Raw genomic sequence first — 19,553 nt, 5'->3', positions numbered from 1 at the left:
AGATAAAATGTAAAAACCAAGGATACCAAGTAGAATGCCGCCAGGAGTGATTGAATTCCTTCTTCACACAATCTCAAAAATAATTTCCTCCACGTTTCTGTTTTATTTTATACTTGATTTCACATTGCATTGCAAATTCACAACCATGAAGTGTGAAAGTCTCTCCCTCTTCATCATCTATTTGAATTTGGAAGATAAACTCATCGAACTCCTCCAGTTCAAATCAAACTATTTTTTTCGCTTAATGTTCCTAAAATCAAATCCATAATAGTAACGGCAGATTGAATTGACAAATGAAACTAAAAGAATTAAGCTAATAATACACTTAAAAGAAGCAATTTTCATCTCAAAACAGAAACGTAGGAGTACTTACGTTGAGTGGTCGAGTAAGCGGGAGAAAACAAGGTGATCTGATCGAAAGCGTTCCCACCGTAAAGAGCAGAGAATACATAAACTGAGGAGCAGATGATACCGATTAGAACAGTCCCGTAGATCGCCAAGAACAGTGGCTTCGAGTTACTGATGTCTTGGAACAGATTCCAAGCCATAGATGGAGAATTTCAAGGTTTCAAACTCAATTCCAGATCTCCCTATCTGTTTCTTCCTGTAAATTTTCTGAATTCAAACAGAAATTAAACTCGAAAATTTCTAACTGCAACGAATTCATGTTCTTCAACTCTACAAGAATGGAAAAGGTTTTAATTTCTGAAGATTACTATAAATAGGTTTTAATTTCTTCCTGTGCAGCTCATCCTCTGGGACTCTGGGTTAGCAATTCAAGAAAGAAATTAGATTTTAAAAGGGAGAAGAAAAGAAAAACAGAAAAAGTTGATCGAGCAAAGAACCACGAAAGCTCCATTACCGTTCACTGATACTGAAGGTTAACAATCCCACCGTTTGTCGGGTTTGGGTCGGCTTTAGACCGGAATCAACCCGTTACCAAGCAGGTTACATTTGGTTGCAAAGGAAATGAAAGGAAAGTGATTTTTTTTTATTTTTTAGTAAATAAAATCAAAAAAGATCTTTTCTTTTTTTGGTAAAGAAATCAAAAGAGATTTGGATGGAGAGTATGTAGAATGACATTTAATAATCAAATATATAATGATTTGGATTTAGTGATATAGTGTAATGATTACAAGAGTTTCTTTATCGATTATAAAATTTTTCACTTCTTTCCATTTAACTCCCCTGACAACCAAAGGAAGCATAAGTGCCTTAATTACTTTACAGAGAAAAAAAAAATCCAAATATATGCAATGTATACATAAAATTGGTATAAATAAATAAAAGACAAATTTAGTTTCCATCTGGAATTTCAAGAAACTTATGGGATTCTTTTTTTCTGTTAAAAGACTCAAATCCAATTTGTCATCTCTTCATATTTGATGAAAAGACATAGATTGAAATTGTCACCTCTTTTAAAGTTCAGACTGTTAAACTTCAAGTTGGGCTTCTCCTCTCTCCTCTCTCCTCTCTCCTCTCTCCTCTTCTTACTAATAAGTTGATTCGAAACTATAATTAAAGGAGAGGACGTGACCATTCCACTTATTTCAGCTTTGAGAAGGAGATTCTAGAAGGGCGTTACCTAGGCTTAGACTGCTGCTAAGGGTGTTAAATGGTGTAGTTTCGATTAAATGGTATGGTTCGTTCGGTTTAATTTATAGTATTAGAGGTTAAAATCAAATCTATCCAAATTCTATCCAATCAATTAGTAATCATTGGAGGCAAATCTATCCTCAAAATTTAGATAATTATTTTTCTCATCTTTCTTGTCCACGACCTTCATTATCCATTATAGGGAAGGCAAGTAAAACTAAATGAAATGTCCTTCAAGATACCATCATTCTAGGAAGAACCTAACAACTTGGTATTAGAGCATGACATCATGAGAACCAAATGAACTAGGTGGAAGAACTTGAGGCAATACAGGAGTAGAGGTTGCACTGTCCTCTGCGCTCAATACTTACCTTGACCAACTTGTAGCAGACAAAGCCTGCAACAGCTCGCCTAATCAAAATGACGATGGTAGTAGGTCTCAGACGAGTTGGCCATCTAGAAGCGAAGACTCCCTGGAGACCTATCTTCCACACATGGTAAAGTTAAACTTTCCAAGGTAAAATGGAGATAGTGACCCAACTAATTGGGTTTGCTGGTGTGAGTAGCTCTTCGCTTTCCATCATACGCCAGAGGAAGATATAGTATGGCTAACATCGTTTTTAAATCTAGAAAATGGTTTGGTTCTTTGCTTATTGAAAAACACATTGTGTGTGGGAACTTCAGTCCCACATTGGAACGTTACAAGTGTAGGGCTCCTTAGAGAGGTATCTCTCCTCCCTCATGTTAGGGGTTAGTTTAAGGTGCTCTTCACACAGGCACACGCCGAGCCAGGATGGGTCGTGGTGTGGTGAGGCATTAGAGCATGAAAAATATTTTTTTCTCAATACTAGAAACAACATTCTGATTTTTTCCTTTGGTCAGATATAACTTATTTGAAGTTGAATAGAGAGTATATGGTGTTGGCACCTTTCTAAGGTCTATCAGAACAAAAATGATGTCCATTTTTCTTTATTCAATGCTCAATTGACTTCAATCGACGTCGGCCTATCCCCAACATGACCGAGTCAGTGAGTGCAATAATTATTGGAGGGGCTTAAGGGGTAGTTTCATCTTGGAGATTGACTCATAAGGGTATTCTTGCACTTATCACGACAAATGATGGAAGAACTATAGCTTCCAAAAAGCAAATTCAATTTTGCGGAGCCGTAAGATTTTGGCTGCCCACGAGATTTTTGAAGGCCCATGAGGTCTCAAATGATCATTTTGCCCCTACCTCTTGAGAAAAATCTATAAATAGGGGTTCTTCCCAATTTCAAGATACATCAATACACCAAGAGTTGGGGAGGTCCAAGATTTTGAGGAAAATCCTCTCTTACCTCTCCTTGCCTCATCTCTCATCCCTCTATCAAAAATCCTCTCGATTCTCATAGATTCCCTTGCCTCGATTCATGTGCCAAATTCTAAAAAAAAATAAAATTTCAAAAAGCCCAAAAAAATCCTATAACCCTTTGGAAGATAAAAAAATTCCTTCCTAAACCCATAGATTTTTCAGATTCCATTGCCTCGATTCTCATGTCCAAAAATATCATAAATCTGAAAAATCTAAAAAAAAAATATCCCTAACCATTAGGAAGCCCTGAGAAGCCTTACTATACCATTAGAAAGTACTAAAAAAATTTATATTCCCCATATGCTCTAAGAATCCCTCAGATTCTTGCGGGCTCTTAGAATTCTACGAAAATTCTCAAAAAAAATCTAAAGATTCTAAAAAATTCTTCGACGCTGTGAAAGGTCTGCCAAATTCCCTAAAAAAGGAAAGCAAATGATTACATCCACATCCGCCTAAGCCGACTCAAGTGACTGTCCCCTGGCAGGTGGAGGTGAATTTGACCGCCTACTTTCCTTCTTCAAAGAATTTGACCTTTTTTATGACCTTTCACAGCTTTGAATTTTTTTTGAGAATTTCTAGGTATTTTTTGAGAATTTTGACAGAATTCCTGGAACCAACGAGGATCTGAAGGAATCTTAGAGAATATGGGGAATATGAAACTTTTAGGACTTACTAACAGTATAGAAAGGCTTCCTAACCGTTAGAGATTATTTTTAGATTTTTTTTTTTTTTTTTTAGATTTTTGGACACGAGAATCAAGGTAAGGGAATCTGGCAAATTTGTGGGTTTAGGAAGGCATTTTTGGGGTTCCTAAGAGTTTTAGGAAATTTTTAGATTTTTTTTTTGTTTCTCAAGGTTTTGACACTCCAATTGAGGCAAGGGAATTTGAGAGAATCTTTGACTGAGAGAGGAGAAAGGAGGCATGGAGAGACAAGAGAAGTACATTTTTGCCTTAATTAGGGTTTCTGCCTTCTATGAGTGATTCCAGGAAATCCAGTGGTCCGCTTTTTGTGCACCATGTATTGTCAGAATTGTCTTTCCGAGCACTATCCAATGTTATGGGTGTTGATCGATAATTTGATTTATAAAAATTCAAGATTTGCAAAGAAGTACTCTCTTATCCTATTGCAAACTAGGGTATTCTGACAATTCTTGTTCATGTCATTTTCACACCATCAGAGAGTACTTAGAAATTAATTTTTCAATATATAACATACTAATATCAAGTGTCGCAATATTAGGCATGACTTAGCTATGTAGCAGTCTAGTGGATTAAAGCTTTAGGCTGACTTAGGGTTTTGAGTTTTATCTAGGTCATTGAAATGCCAAGTTCTCCTCTAATTGAGAGCGCAGGTCTTATCTACATCCTGTAAATCATTATTGTCAAGGGCGAGTGACAAAATTGGATGTCTACATGTGGCAATTGTCAAAATGAGTATTCATGTCAGGCACTCCATTTCAATGCTACCCAAACTAACTAAGCTTGAACTTTCCCATTTCAACAACAACAATGGTGAACTATTCGTTCTTGATGTTGTAGCTAACAATTTCAAGGACGAATATGCAATTCAAAATTAGAAGTTCAATCCCCCGACATGTCCATCATTCAAGGCGAGTTTGAGAATCAGAGTACTTGTTTCCCGATTGTAATGGTAGGGTCGCCATTGTTTTTTTTTTTTTTTTTTTTGGTATTCCCTTAATGGTTCTTGCATTCATATCTTTCAATTTTGCTACCTAATCTAATTCTTCTAGCCTGTTTGGAGGACAAGTAAAAGAAGGTTAGAAGAATAATATTACATGCAACCATAAAAACCAAAGGGTTCATCAGATTGAAGGTTAGGTTTTAACCATTTAACAGTTCCTCAACTTCACTGACTCATAGAATAGATGTTTATCTACTTGATGTACATGATCATCCTTACTCCATTGCAGATATTTCTTAATTATGCAGGCAGGGATATTCGAAGAAGCTAACTTTATATTACCAACTTACTGTCTTTTGTTTTTTCTTTTCAAGAAATGCAAAGGGGATGGGAATGAGTTGCACAAGCCCCATTTGTTGCATCTGGTAATAGTAGTTGGGATAGAACAACAATTAGAGACTATTCAAACCTCACTGATAACAGGAGAAAATAAATAGGCACAAATTATCTCCCCATAAGCTCATGTGGTACTTCTTTTCAAGCTAAAGAACATAATTTCCCACCAAGCTACAAGGTTCTCGTCATTCACTGGCAAGATGAGTAATGGATAAGACCCTCTGGCTGTTCATTCAAAGCAATGGAGACTATAATTTTCAACTCATAATTACAACTGGTTGTTCAGAATCAACGGATCTAAGCACTTCTTCGCCCATCTCCTTGCAACCTACCAATTTCTGTAGACAAAGTATTAGATTATCAAATAAGAATCATAATAACAATAAGGGAAATTTACCACACCACCCCCTGGAGAATGCCACAGTTATAAGAATACCCCCTCTGTTTCACCAAATTATACCCCCTACCGTCAGCCACAGTTACGTTATACCCTTTTCACTAAAACAATCTCCATTAACTCAAGAGGTAAAATGACCATTATACCCAGGTCGAATGGGACGAAAAACGATGACCCCTACTTCTCCAGCTACCAGAATTGCTAGGCCGTGAACGGCATTTGCGGTTTCAATTCTTCCAACCCTCACAAGCCAAGAATATCAAACATCCAACATACATAGCAATCTGAGAAATTTACAAGTAAATTTTTTCAAGTTGCTTCAATCCGTCCCTAGTGAAAATGTAGAAGCCTTTATGAAATAATCTAACGAAAAATTTCAGTTTCTTGCCAAATCATTTGTAATTCTAAGTTCATCCCATGATACGAGCCACTTTCTTAAGGAAATCAAGGGGTAACTCCATTGCCTTGGTGATATAACCAAGGAAATTATAGATAGAAAGCATAAATAAAATCAATCCCAAAAGACGACAGGTTAGAGTGATTGATGAAACGAAGTCTGAAACGATTTGAGAAACCCAGACCTCTGCAATCTAAGTAATTGATTAACCGGAGACATCCAGTTTCTTGCCAAATCATTTGTAATTCTAAGTTCATCCCATGATATAACCAGAGTTGCCAGGCCGTGAACGGTGTTTGCGGTTTCAATTCTTCCTCTGCTTTCACTCCCAGACACAGTTTCCTAGCTTCATGGATTCATCGTGAAAGCTAGAATCGGATCGTTCTTTTCTCCACACTTGTCTTGGTTATCTGCCTTTTGGTTGTGGTGAGGGTAGCATCGTTGGTCTTTTGGTTCAGAGCGCTCGAAGTGCAGAAATCCGAAGAAGACCCTATGACTCTGTTCCTACACCACCACAGATCGACAAATCTCCGCCCACCTGTATTCACCTACGGAGAGCTCGAAGCCTCGACAAACCGATTAAACCCAAGAAACAAAATAGGCGACAGTGGTTTCAGATCGGTTTACATTGGTCACCTCTCTAATGGGCAGATTGTCGCCGTGAAGAAAATGTACATTCACTCATTAGAGATTATCCCTTTCCAGTTGTTATTTATATGAAAATCTTATTTACGCACCACGGCAATAACTAACTAGGGTAGCAAGGTTGAGAATACCTCAGCCTCTCAAGGCTACGTATCTCTCTTCAATGGCTATCCCAACCGTGCACTCAAGCTAATTGATAAAATCCAATGAAAACCGAGGAATCAATCAAACTCTGTTCACAATCCCTATTCGTTTTTTTTTTTTTTCTTCTTCTCTCTCTAGGGCAGCAACAGCAGTGAATATAAGCGACGCACTCAAGCTAATTGGATTGACGGATAGAGCAATAACTCCCACATCCGACGCAGCGCGAACCATACAGTGACCGGCTTTGCCGAAATAACTACGCCGTCGTCCATCGCTGATGCCACTGTCACTGCTCTGAAGGATCGCCGGTGATCTAAATCTTTGGGGAAAAGGTAAATTATGTCTTATAGTTCTACCAAAGGTATTTTAGGTGCTTCATATTTATTTCATATTTAATAAAGGTATTTTGGTATTTAAAATAAAATATAATTTCTGACATGAGCATATAAGGTATATTCCTTAAATGTGACTGACGGTAGGGGGTCTAAGTATAATTTGGTGAAACGAAGGGGGTGGTCTTATAATTGTGGCATTCTCCAAGGGGTGGCGCGGTAAATTTCCCTAATAATAAAGAATTCTTTTTTTATCTTATTTGCATATTCAGGGTAAATAATAATAATAAATGTATCCTGTTATGTCCTATAACAGGATACATTTTACAAGTGCAACTAAGATGATCTAATGGTTTTCATATTCCAGACAACAGTGACACAAAACAACAGCATACCTACGGCCAGTGCAGAACAGTCAAGATGTCACTTTCAATTAGTCCTAACTACGTGATCTTCTATAAAAAAGATCAGCTAACATGTAAAATTCAACAGCATAAACATTCACATTTGAATGGCCAACTCATGCCAACATAAGGGAGAGTATGTGGCCCTATCTGGACTATTTGAAAGGTCACACACCCAACGTTGAAATATATGAAATCAGAAATAGGGTCAGCCTCCACTGATATACTAGAAATTGGAATCAGGATGAAGAAACAGAGATTTTCCAAAGTACATGATTTTTTGGAGTTTCTAATTCAATAAACTTGGGTATCTTGCCTATAAGAGACTTATTTCATTGATATTCTGCTATTTTACTGACTAAAAGAAGGAAACTATAGCCAAAAAATGAAGATCAAACATGAAAAATGAGCAATTCAAAAAGGGTTGCAGGAATTGGCTCAAATCGGAAAAGCATGAAGAAAAATAAATCCTTTAATAATAAAGACCCCTAATCTGAATATAATTACAATACAGAAACTCCCATGAGTGTTAAAGTCCTTCCTAATCAAAGGAACAGACTTGAAATAGAAATCCTAATCTAATTAGACTTCCTAAAATATAATCCCATCACAGATTAGCACCATATCAGTACATTGGCAGTAACTTTCCCACGCAACTCAGATTACAACATCTTGGTCTTGTTGGATAGGTAAATCAATAACCTTCCAGATTTCAGATGACATCAATATCATACAAAACAAATAAATTTTGATCTTCTAAAAATAAGCTGTATTATCATGCAAAACAAAAAAGTTTGATCCTCCAAAATAAACCCCAAGAGAAATGATGGAAATACCAATAACCTAGAATGCAGTGCTCCCACTCACCAAAGCTACTCCATGTTTTGGGGAGCATATCCAGACCGCTTAATTGAGCCATAGGGATGCTACTGCATTGCATACATACATATATATATATATACACATATTGCATAACCGTGAAAAATCAATGTTAACACATACTGATAGTAGAAATACAGCAATCAAGAGTGGCACTGATAATTGGTAGAAACAGAGTGTAAGTCTATTTTATGGTTTCTATTTTTATTGATTTTGGAAGCACTCACTGGATTTGCTAAATGTTTAATTGGAGTCAAAATATCAAGCTTTAATTAGGGGTGTGAATTGGTCGGTTTGGCCGGGCAGAACCAGTTTTGGGCTGGGAATAGGCCAAACCATTAAGCCAAAAGTCAGTTTTGGTCCAGTTTGGATCGGTTTGACATAATGGGCTCTTATTGCCCATTATCAGGCTTCTACTGGTTCGCTTTTGGTTTTTCATATATATACAACAACTCAGCCTTATCCCAACTAAATGGGGTCCGCTACATGGATCATTGCCCTCCAATCAGCTATATTTGAACATCATACTTGATACAAGGCCTAAGCTATTACCTCATCACTACCCCTAAAGTCATTTTAAGTCTGCCCCTAGCTCTTTTAGATCCTTCATTCTGAATCAAATCATTCCTTACTGGAGCATCCAATGGCCTCCAATGTAAATGTCCATGCCAACTCAAAATGACTTTCTCATAGCTTATCATATATCATTTTACTCCCAAACCAGCTCTGATATGATCATTACTTTTTAACCTTCCTAGTTTTACCACTCATCAATCTCAACATCCTCATCTCCGCTACACAAAGTAGAGGATATTTTACCACTTATCTCATCATCCTTCCTAGTTTCATATATATGCATTTAGACAACAAAAACAAACCTCAGCGTTAGCCCAACTAAATGGGATTGGCTACATGGATCTTTGCCCTCCAAACAGATCTATTTGAGGTCATAACTCATAATTGGGTCAAGACCTAGACTTTACATGTCTTTCCATACTACTAGTCTACTCCTATAGTCATTTTAGACCTGCCCCTAGCTCTTTTGGATCCTTCCATGTAGATTGGATCACTCTTCCTTACTGGTGCATCCACAGGATTTCATTGAACCTGGCCAACCACCTCAGACGGCTTTCACGGAGCTTGTCCTGGATCAAGCAACTCCCATATCAGCTCTGACACAGTCATTCCTTACTCTATCTCTTCTAGTTTTTCCGCACATCCATCTCAACATCTTCATCTCTGCTACACCCAGCTTATCTATATTACTCTTTTTGATTGCCCAACATTCCACCCCATATATCATAGCTAGTCTTACAACTGTCCTATAGAATCTCCCTTTAATCTTCACAGGACTGCATCGGCCACACAACATTCCAGAGGCACCTCTCCACTTCTTCCATCCTACTTTAATTCTCCAGAAAACATCGTCTTCTATATCACCCCCTCCTTGTTTATGGTTGACCCCAGGCCCAAATATCTAAAACAATTACTTTGTGGTATCTCTCATTCCTCATACATCTAAAACAATCACATTATGGTTTCATATATATGCATTTGGAAATTACTGAAAATAATGGTATTTTATTGTTTTTTCGGTATTCAACCTTTTCGGTCCAGGTTTTACATTGTTTTCAATCAGGTTTGGTTTCTACAATCTCATAAACTCCCCAAAACCAAAACCAAACCGGTAAGGAACCGGTTCGGGATGAACCAGTCATTTCAGTCGGTCCGACCAGCTTGGGCTGGAGAAATTGACAACCCTAGCTTTAATATCAGCTTTGAAAATAGAAAGTTCCTAGAAATAGAAACCCTGATACAGTTTGACAACCCACCAATAAAGTGGCCATAACTTTCCAAAGCAGCTTAGACTTAGATCATCTAGGACGCGTCAGAAAGGTAACTAAATAAGCTTCCAAACAGTGCCAAAGCCACACTAAACACACAAGTTCGACATTCAAATAACAATCCCCAAGAAAAGTTGTGGGGATAACCCATAAGCGAGAACTAGGAAAAGAGGGAGGGGGGAAGTGGCACCAATCCACACCCATGCATAACCTCCTTCGAGTTGAAAATGAACATGTCAAAGAAGAAACAGATCAATTGAAGTTTGATATGCTTCTGCATCATCTTGATAGTCCAGAGTAACAGCACAAGGAAGAGCAAGAAAGCGACATAGGAACATGCATACAAAATTATTGCTTTTGTTCCTATCTTTTATGCTGTTGCTGGGCACCGCAGCCAGACTCTCTTCTGCCTTATTTAATGAGTATATTTGCATGATCATCCTCAAAAGGAAATTCTGACACATTCAAGGAGTTGGTGCATTTCTTATTCTTCTCTTCTTCAGTGCATTTTCAAAATTAAGTAATGGAATTAAAACCAACTGTTCTGAAAACAGCATAGCAAAGCCTTACCACCAACCCCAAGGGGGTAGTTCAGTTGGCAAGGGTCAACACCTCACAATTAAGAGGTCATGAGTTCAACTCTCCTTGGGGCCTACCTATCAATAGCCTTACCACTAGCACTAGTGATATCAAAACCAATGGGTTCTAGATGGGTTTCTAGAAACCTAAAGGTTTATGATCAGAAACACAGTAATAAAAAAGAACCACAGTGAAGAATTAATGGCCAGAATCAAAGAAATTCAATAAAACAAGATCAGGATACCAAATGCACTTCAGAATGCAATGGATTACTCTATTCTATCACAAGAATATGATAAAAAAATTTGAAACCAATCCAATTGGCAGTGGTTAGATTCCAAGTTACAGAAGAGTCCACTCGAAAACAAATTTTCAAGTGAGAACTGATATCAGTGAAAGTGTATCTCAGAACAGCAGTATAATGTAATCAGATTAAGCAATAGCAACTAATAATACTTGGAAATATCACTAGATTAGAATCTGCGATTAAATCTGAAACAAAACAGTATGGTACCTCAGAACAAAAACATGGTGTGAAGATTCCAGTGATGAATCAATATGATTTAACCCAAGCAATTAAAGGAGCCGCTGAGTTCTAACGATTCATTTCTCAACCCACAGTACCATCAACGACAGAGAACAGGGAAAACAGAAAAGGGAATGGAATAAGGAAGAATACTAATGGAAAGGGGGAGGGAAGAGGGAGGAAGGAGAAGAAATAGGAAACTAAACTGGAAGAGGAGAGGGCTGGATCGAACCAAGGAGAACGAGAGATGAAAGAGAGAACAGAAATACACCACTCACAACTTGTAAGGAATCAAACTCCATTTCGATATTCAGCTATCTTCCACCTCAATCCATGGGTTGTATATATAGACTCTCCCAAACTAAAGTAGACTCAAACAAGGAAACGAAACAACTCAATCCAATCTCCTACGTAAATCCAACTTCATAATAAAATAAAATGCAAATTACAAAATAACACTACCAACCCCTATTAGACCAAAAACCTAGTTTGATTGTTCGACTCAGACTCTCAGTCTGGGTTTCCAAATCGGATCATGCCGGTCCAGCAACGATAATGCTACTGCATAATAAATGTACCAGAATTTGAAAACTTAAAACATTCCAAAAGTATCTATAGAGTCCAGTTACCACCTTAACCACAAGAATTGGATGGTACATTCTTAATGAACATAATAAAATCCAAGGAAAATGTCTCTTAAAGGGGCATCCACCAACAAGACATGTATTTTCGTAGCATCAAGTTTGAAAACCCATCTTCCTGATGGTTTTAGATGATTCACCCCATTTCCAGAATTGTGGAATCATTTCTGCTATTCTTACCCCTTAATATACCATGGTAAGGACATGAATCATCCCAAAGGCTACTAATATAATTTGAAACAAGACTGCTAGCTAAATAAACTAAAGCGGTGGGTACCTTTCCAGAAGAGAATATGTCACCGGTTCGAAACCCTCTGTTCAGAGTCTCTAACACTGCATTCTCTATTTTCTTTGCAGCATTTTCTTCTCCAAGGCCATGCCTCAAAAGCATTGCAGCACTGAGCACCATTGCTAATGGGTTTGCCTTATCCTGCACAGAAAGTGAATAGACTGAATAAACATGTTCCACTTCCCATTCTAAAACTACTCAGCAGGTTCTCAACCAATGAGAGTAAAACATATCAAGAAAACTAGAGTATAAAGCTATCCTACCTCACCAAGTAACCAGAAATATATGCAAATCTAACCTGTCCAGCAATATCAGGAGCAGAGCCATGTACTGGTTCAAAAAGTCCAGGTCCCTGCAAAAGGAAAATCACCTCCAACAGTAATATACAGAAGCCATGGGGCTATTGTTTGGATGATGAAATTGTAAGGCATCAAAAGGAGCCTCCAAAAAAGATCCTAGATCTAACATTGCAAAGAAAGAAGTGCTTTCCAATACCGATTCACTAAGGCTAGCCGAGGGAAGCATGCCGATACTTCCAGTGAGCATTGAAGCCTCATCAGACAAAATATCTCCAAAGATGTTGTTGGTGACAATTGTATCAAACTGAAATTTTTAGTAGTTAGCCAGCCAAGAAGTATCATCTTACATCAATTTTCAAAAACAAAAGGGTTTCCAATCAAAACCTCCCTTTGAATATCCTCAACGCCAGATGGTGCAGAGGGCAGAAAGTGCCAAATTTTACATCCAAGGCAGAGAAATACCTGCTTTGGATCACGAATAAGTTGCATTGCTGCATTGTCAACATACATGTGTGAAAGCTCAACATCAGGGTATTCTGAGGCCATTGCTGTCACTCTTTTCCTCCACAGCATTGATGCCTGCCCAATTTCAATGAACATTGCTAAAATTGTCCATGTGTTTTTTCATTCCTTTTATATAACTATATCTCTGATTAACATTTATCTACTTTTACTTTGATGAAACATACAGATTTCTAAAGAGCGTCTGAAACCAATAATAAAACCATACCTTTGGCACCAGTTCATTTTGTGGAGGTGGCATTGGGTAAGACAAAGGAATTATGTACGACAAAAGTTGTGCCAAAACTGTGGCAGGCTGTGGGTTCATCCAAGGGAGCTAAAATATGATTCTTTCCATTACTCCAAGTTCACGAGGTAATGTTCCATGGCAGTCACTTCCATACTCTGTCACTTGGGCTTTATGGAAGGGGCAAGAGAGGAAAAAAAAATTTGACCTAAGGGTAAGGATGTTACCAAGATATATTTTGGGAATGAAATGCAGGAACATTATGCACTAGGGGTGAGGAACAAATCCATACATGTTCAGGTATCTCTAGCCATTCACTGGACTGTGTGTCTAAAAATTCGGAGAGTAACCAAACCCAACCAAGAGAAGTGCATGATTTTCAAAATACCGTTTCACTAAGGCTAGCCAACGGAAGCATACCTATACTTCCAGTAAGCATTGAAGCCTCATCAGACAAAATGTATGCAATGACGATGTTGGTGACAATTGTATCAAACTGCATTTAAACCAGTTTTGGTGCCTTTGGTCTGAACTTGCTAGAATGTGCAAGGAGCAGAGACAAGAAATTACATGCATCGTAATCCATTATCAAAATATTCAATTCTCTAACTCTTAACAGTAAAAAAGACCACAGGATAGATGACTTCTGCAGTCTTAAAAATGATTTTTTTTTTTTTTTTTTTTTTTTTTTTTTGGGGGGGGGGGGGGAAGGGGGGAATAGGTGTCTTAGAAATGAAACATTCTGTAAATTTCCCTATAGAGCTAGGATTAAGAAAGTAGAAATGGTCTAGTGATCAAATATCAAGAAAATGAATTATTTTACATCTTCAATCTCGAGAATAAAAATAATCTTATAATGTGATTCAGCATCACAGACTCTTTGCCTTCTGTTATCCCAGTCCTAAATCTAACCATATAAAAAATTCAACAGATTCAGAGTTCAGACATGGAACTTAAAATATGTATGGATTAGCATGAAAATAATGTACCTCCAAAACATTTGCTTTGTCAACAGAACATAGTTTTCCCCGTCGCTTACGAGCAGTCTCAAACCCAACACGGGCAATCCGATCAATCTGAATTACATTTCCCAAAAGAACATAGCCAATTAGACAGCTTACTAGAGAGAGAGAGAGAGAGAGAGAGAGTAAAAAGGGGCAACATGACAGGTATTGAGCATGACTTTTTAAAAATTATAAAGTTGTGAGAGGACTCCCCTTCCACTGGTAGAAGACAACATATTGAGACAAAAGGGATACTATTCAGCACAGAAAAAATCCAGTGCCTGGTGCGGTACCAGATGATTACACTAAGCTCATCTTTAATTTACTAGCAAATTTCCTGTTAGTGGTTTTTATTTTTTATTTTTTGGAGGGGAGGGTGGTCGAGGGAGGGGAGTGGGGTTGGAAATTATAAAATTATGGTGATACATGATCTCAAATTCTACTAAAAGAGGGTTAACGATTTTTTACAAAATCTAGCCCAAACCAATTCCTTTCCTCCTAAAGTTATTTGTCCTGTTACTAACTCCTTATGCTATCTCTTGAGGCATAAGTGAAAGGAACGGTGTTCAAGGATAAAAGAGGATAGGTATGGAAAAGTCATGTACAGAGAGATTGTGACACACAAGAATACGGAAAGTACTGGACCCACCTGGGAGATCAGTGAGGTGTCCTCACCACGAATACAGCAAGTACCAGAGGATTTGGGAGATTGGTGAGGATGTACAAACTTTAGTCCCACATCAACTGGGGCAAGATTGTTGGATTAGTTGATAACCTCTAGCCTCCTTAACATAGCATAACATGTTTTAGAGCATTGAGGCCCATGGGCTAAAGAGGACAATATTGTGCCAAGGTTAATGGGGCCAGGGCGTTATAAAGACTATCTGATAGACTTCATAAGCAGTTTCTACTCGAATTTTTTACTGCAAATCTAGCCAACAAGAGCAACCCAGTGCACGAAACTCCCACTACTGCAGGATCTAAGAGAGGAAAATCTACACAGCCTTTCCCCCTGCAAAACTAGCCAACAATGAGAGCTTTTTCAGCCCATGACAAAGGTTTTTTGGTTTTGGACTGAAATATTCCACGAGTCAAAGATGAATGTGAAACACATGGAACCCTCCAGAGCCACCAAATCACTGAGGAAATCCCTACCCTTTTTGTGCATATGTTTGTGTTTGCAACATATGCAACATGGTAAAGTTGCACTATTGCAACATGTTGGTCACAAGTTCAAAACTTGGAAACAGCCTCTCCTGTGAAGCAGGGGGTAAGGCTATGTACTTTTGCCCCTCCCAGACCTTGCAGTAGCTAGAGCCTCGTGCACTGGGTTGCTCTTTAGTGGGCGATCCTGTGGCACAATGGTAAAGTTGTACTATTGCAACATGTTGGTCACAGGTTCAAAACTTGAAAACAGTCTCTCCTGTGAAGCAAGGGGTAAGGCTACGTACATTTGCCCTCCCAGACCCTGCAGTAGCAGGAGTCTCATGCACTGGGTTACTCTCTTTTTTTTTTTTTTTTTTTTTTTTTTGAATGAAGGCATGATAACTTCAGGAAAGGACCCAAGGTTTTCTATCCTGCTCTGATCTTGCATTGTATCATCATCATATTACACACATTTAGTTGGTTATTCCTAATAGAAACTCAAGATAGTTTGTTTATACTAACAGAAAAACTTTAACATATCAATCCAATATACCGAAACAAATGCCAAGTGTTTCAGTGTCCCACTTAAATAAATGACTGAATATTCTACAAATGAAAAATGTGTCAGCGAAAGGAAAATGTGTCAAAGGTTTTTCATTACCTCATAAGTAGCATACACCTCAGTGTTAAAACCAATCTCCTCACCTTTCTCATTTGAGCCAACACCCCTTGGCTTTCCAAAATAAATACCTGTTACAAAAAAAAAAAAAAAAAAGAGAGAGAGAAAGAAAATCAATATTATCAATAATTAAGCAGGTGAAATATAAACTTAAATTAGTATTGCTGTGAGATTTAGAAACTCAACCGCCAGTAAGCTCTCTCACAACCACAAGGTCAACCCCTTCAGCAACCTCTCTCTTCAAAGTTGACGAGTCAACTAACTGTGACATTAATAAAAACATTAGTGTCCAATATCAAAGGTATATAATATTGTACAGAATCTTAATTCCTTTTGACAGAAACAGATTTAGAAATGGTAGAAACATAGGGAAAGGATAGCATGAGGAAGGATTGCAACAAGTGACAATCAATATTTGACTCTTTGTACAAATAATATAATAAATAATTTTCTTTGCTCTGAGTAATGTTCCAGTCTTCAGTAACATATAGGTGAAAAGGAAAAGTACCAAAAGGATAATCTCTGCAGGAGAAGCCAATTTCAAGGGTCTTTCTTTCCCTGTCCCTGGTGAGAAAAACATGTCTAATACTATAGTCTTTCCTATTCCCATCTCCTCGTTGAAATTTGGGGCTTTTAGCTATCCAAGAGGTGCTTTGTCAATGATAAACTGGATTCATGAACCAATGGACCATTCATCAGCAAGTGATACAAAAGCAACTAAAACTATTTTCTAGTCTACATTAATATCTTCCTCACCCTATCTTCTAAGCATTTTGTAGAGGACAGTTAGGGGAAAATCTTATCCTACAAGTAGCAGGGCCAAAAGCGAGAAAGTAAGGATGAGGTAGTGGGTGTACTAGATAGAGGAAATAAAGAAATTAGGTAACTATAGAAAAGAGCAGAAAAAGAATCCAAAGGGTTGAAATAAATATGAACATAATCAAGAGTAGAAAGGAAGAACAAAGAAGAAGAATAGGAAGGGGACTGATAAACTATAAAGAGAAAGTAACAATATTTTGCCAAATTTTTGAATTACCATTGCATTTAATCCCATACATTGTGTCCAACCAAATTTTTATAGAAGTGCAAAATAGTGGTTTTAAGGAAATTCCACATAGAAGTAACATAAATTACTTGGGGGAATACAGAAGCCGGCCTCAAATTGGCAAATGCTCCAAGACCCTCTCGAAGTTGAAGCAACCCAGTTTCCGGTTTTAAGTGCTTCTCATTATTATCCCATTTATACCTGCAATGATAAATACATAAATAAAACCAACTCAGAAAAAACCAGAAACAATTAAAAGGCACAAATAGCTGGGAAAGACGATCACCCCCCAATAGCTGCAAGGAGAATGGCATCCGATTGCTTGGCTACCGAAAGGGTTTCCTCCGGCAAAGGAACTCCAGTCAAGTCAAGTGCAGCTCCTCCAACAGGCATCTCTTTGAACTGAAATTCAATTCCTGAAAAAGGCAAAACCCTCAAATGTCTTAACAACACTAAAGACACCAAATCTTAATATACCGACTGAAAGAAAAAAAAAAAAAATTGAATTAAGAGAATGAAGAAGGGTTTAGGTTTTCATTCTAGTACCTTCTTGAGATCCTGCAAGGTTCAGAACATCCTTGGCAATGGCTATGATTTCAGGACCAATGCCATCACCGGGAAGAAGGGTGATATTGTATCGCTTGGTTACTGAAGTTGCTGCACAGCGGATGCTTGATGCACGTCGTGTTTGATGATTTCTTTGTTTGAAGTGGAAACCTGTAGCATTGAAGAGCCTCACATTGGATTTCACACAAGCCATCGCTGGGGATAGCCAGACGACCACAGGGAGTTGGAGAAGGGAGTCGCAGCTTCAAGGAAACGCAAAAGGTTTAATCTGTTTGTTTCAAGTGTACCCCTTAGTTCCCTTGGCTTTTGTTTTCCCTTTGTTGTGTGAACCGGCCTGGTGCAGGCTGTGACTTTCTCACTTTACCCTTACCCCAAAAAATAACAAAAGACTTTCTCACTCTACAATGTAACGGTGGCTTTTGAATTTTAGTTTATTAGAATTAAGCCCTGTTTGTTTAGAGGGAAGTAGGGGTGTTTCGATTGATTTTGTTTTGAGAATGAGTGGAATCAAAATATCGAATAAGGTTGCATTGATTTTGATTCAAATTTGGTTTGATTTTAGTTTCTCTTATCAGTTTACTATCAATTTGATCTTGATTTGATTTTAATTTACTAAATAAATAAATTAAGAAATATGAAAAAATATATGTTTTTTTTTTATGAATTCTGGATTGGTATCGATTTGTTGTCGAGTTATATCATTTTTATTCAATTTTTTTAAGTCAATTTGATGTCTTATCTGTTTCCCAATTCAGTTTAGTCTCACAAAATCTTAGTTCGAAAAATGATTCAATAAGTTCATTTTGATTTCGAATTAGTTTGATTTTAATCAGTTTCAGCTAGTTTCATGATTCGGGCAAGGTTTTGATACCTTAGCAAAAACAGTGGATGAAATAACGGAAAATTTATAAGATTACTCAAAAACAGGTTTTCATTTACCACATCATCCAGTTTAATCTAAGAGTGAGCTGGACAACAACAACAGCTACCAAAAAAAAAAAAAATCCACTGGACAACCTTGTTTATCAGGGGAAAAAGAAAAAAAAATCACAGAACAACCCTTGTGAGTTTTTCTGTTTTGGGTTACAACCCATGAGCCTACTGTTGGGTTGGCTTAGCGGTTGTTTGCCAAATCAATGTTGGCCTGGGTTAGCGAACCCATGAATCTGATTGTAGTTACGTTTTTTAGGTGAACATTGTAGTTAATGTTAAGAAGGTTAAGGAATGTTACTATTCAGGCGCAGGTACATCTTAGCACATGGAATAATGAGAGAGTGCATGTGATAATCTTTAACTCAGGGGTAGTACAGTCTTTTTGCCCCTACTATGTCTAGGCCTAGAGTCCTAGACAATGTAAATGGGTGGCAATTTTTCTTCTTAAAATTAATTACTTGTACCATCTAACAAGATGATGAGATTTTCTTCTTCTTTGTTTTTTTGGAGGGGTTGTATTTTCAATCTGGGAGCACAAGGTGCGAAATGATCACCAAAGTCTTCTTGATCGATTCCCTAGTGTGCAATCATCATAAATAGAAATTTTTTTTAATCATTGAGGCCAACTCCTTGGCATCAACCACTAGTTAGCAACATCCATCATCATACTGAATTAGGGAGGAAGACAGATTACAACTGCACTGAATCACCCGTCATACTTTATAGATCAACTTTGCTGCAGCTCAATCTCAAACATGAGATTATGCGTTAAACCCAAGGAATTAGGGGATGGTATCGGTATCGGTATCAGTATCAATATCGAATTAGATTGGTGGGTATCGGTCAATTTTACCATTATCTTTTTTAAAAAAGTATTAGGCTTTTACTATTTTACCATGAAACAATACGGATACCGATCCAGATCGGTTAGGGAGTGGGGATTGGTCTCAACCAATACCAATCCAATACGATCGATACAAGACCGATACTTGAAACCATGGTTAAACCACTAGCCACTAAAGCAAGGGGCTATTGAAAAGATAAAGGAGAGACTTTAGGTCACTCAGTT

General features: G+C 37.7%; 2 protein-coding genes across 3 annotated transcripts in view; both read right to left on the bottom strand.

The window, feature by feature from the left end:
* LOC122079249 (arabinosyltransferase XEG113-like) overlaps positions 1-848 on the bottom strand; it is a 75,917-nt gene extending 75,069 nt beyond the window's left edge. The window contains exon 1 of one of the 2 annotated variants that reach the window (XM_042645542.1): positions 374-848. In XM_042645542.1, coding sequence (XP_042501476.1) covers positions 374-548 — 175 coding nt within the window. In that variant the 5' untranslated portion in view covers positions 549-848. The remainder of the gene's footprint in view (positions 1-373) is intronic. The other variant, XM_042645541.1, reaches the window with a different exon arrangement.
* A 4,059-nt stretch (positions 849-4,907) lies between these two features.
* Positions 4,908-17,871, bottom strand: LOC122079604 (3-isopropylmalate dehydrogenase 2, chloroplastic-like). Its single transcript, XM_042646209.1, has 11 exons — positions 17,531-17,871; positions 17,271-17,400; positions 17,074-17,185; positions 16,126-16,201; positions 15,922-16,010; positions 14,100-14,186; positions 12,825-12,941; positions 12,559-12,666; positions 12,362-12,415; positions 12,052-12,204; positions 4,908-5,324 (listed from the first exon to the last, which is right to left on the bottom strand). Exons 1-11 carry the CDS (start codon positions 17,742-17,744, stop codon positions 5,244-5,246), a joined length of 1,221 nt encoding a protein of 406 aa, XP_042502143.1. The 5' UTR covers positions 17,745-17,871; the 3' UTR covers positions 4,908-5,243.
* Between the last annotated feature and the right edge of the window lie 1,682 nt (positions 17,872-19,553).

The sequence above is a fragment of the Macadamia integrifolia genome, chromosome 5 (genome assembly GCF_013358625.1).
Source record: "Macadamia integrifolia cultivar HAES 741 chromosome 5, SCU_Mint_v3, whole genome shotgun sequence".
Lineage (NCBI taxonomy): Eukaryota > Viridiplantae > Streptophyta > Magnoliopsida > Proteales > Proteaceae > Macadamia > Macadamia integrifolia.
This window is presented reverse-complemented; position numbering and strand designations above follow the sequence as displayed.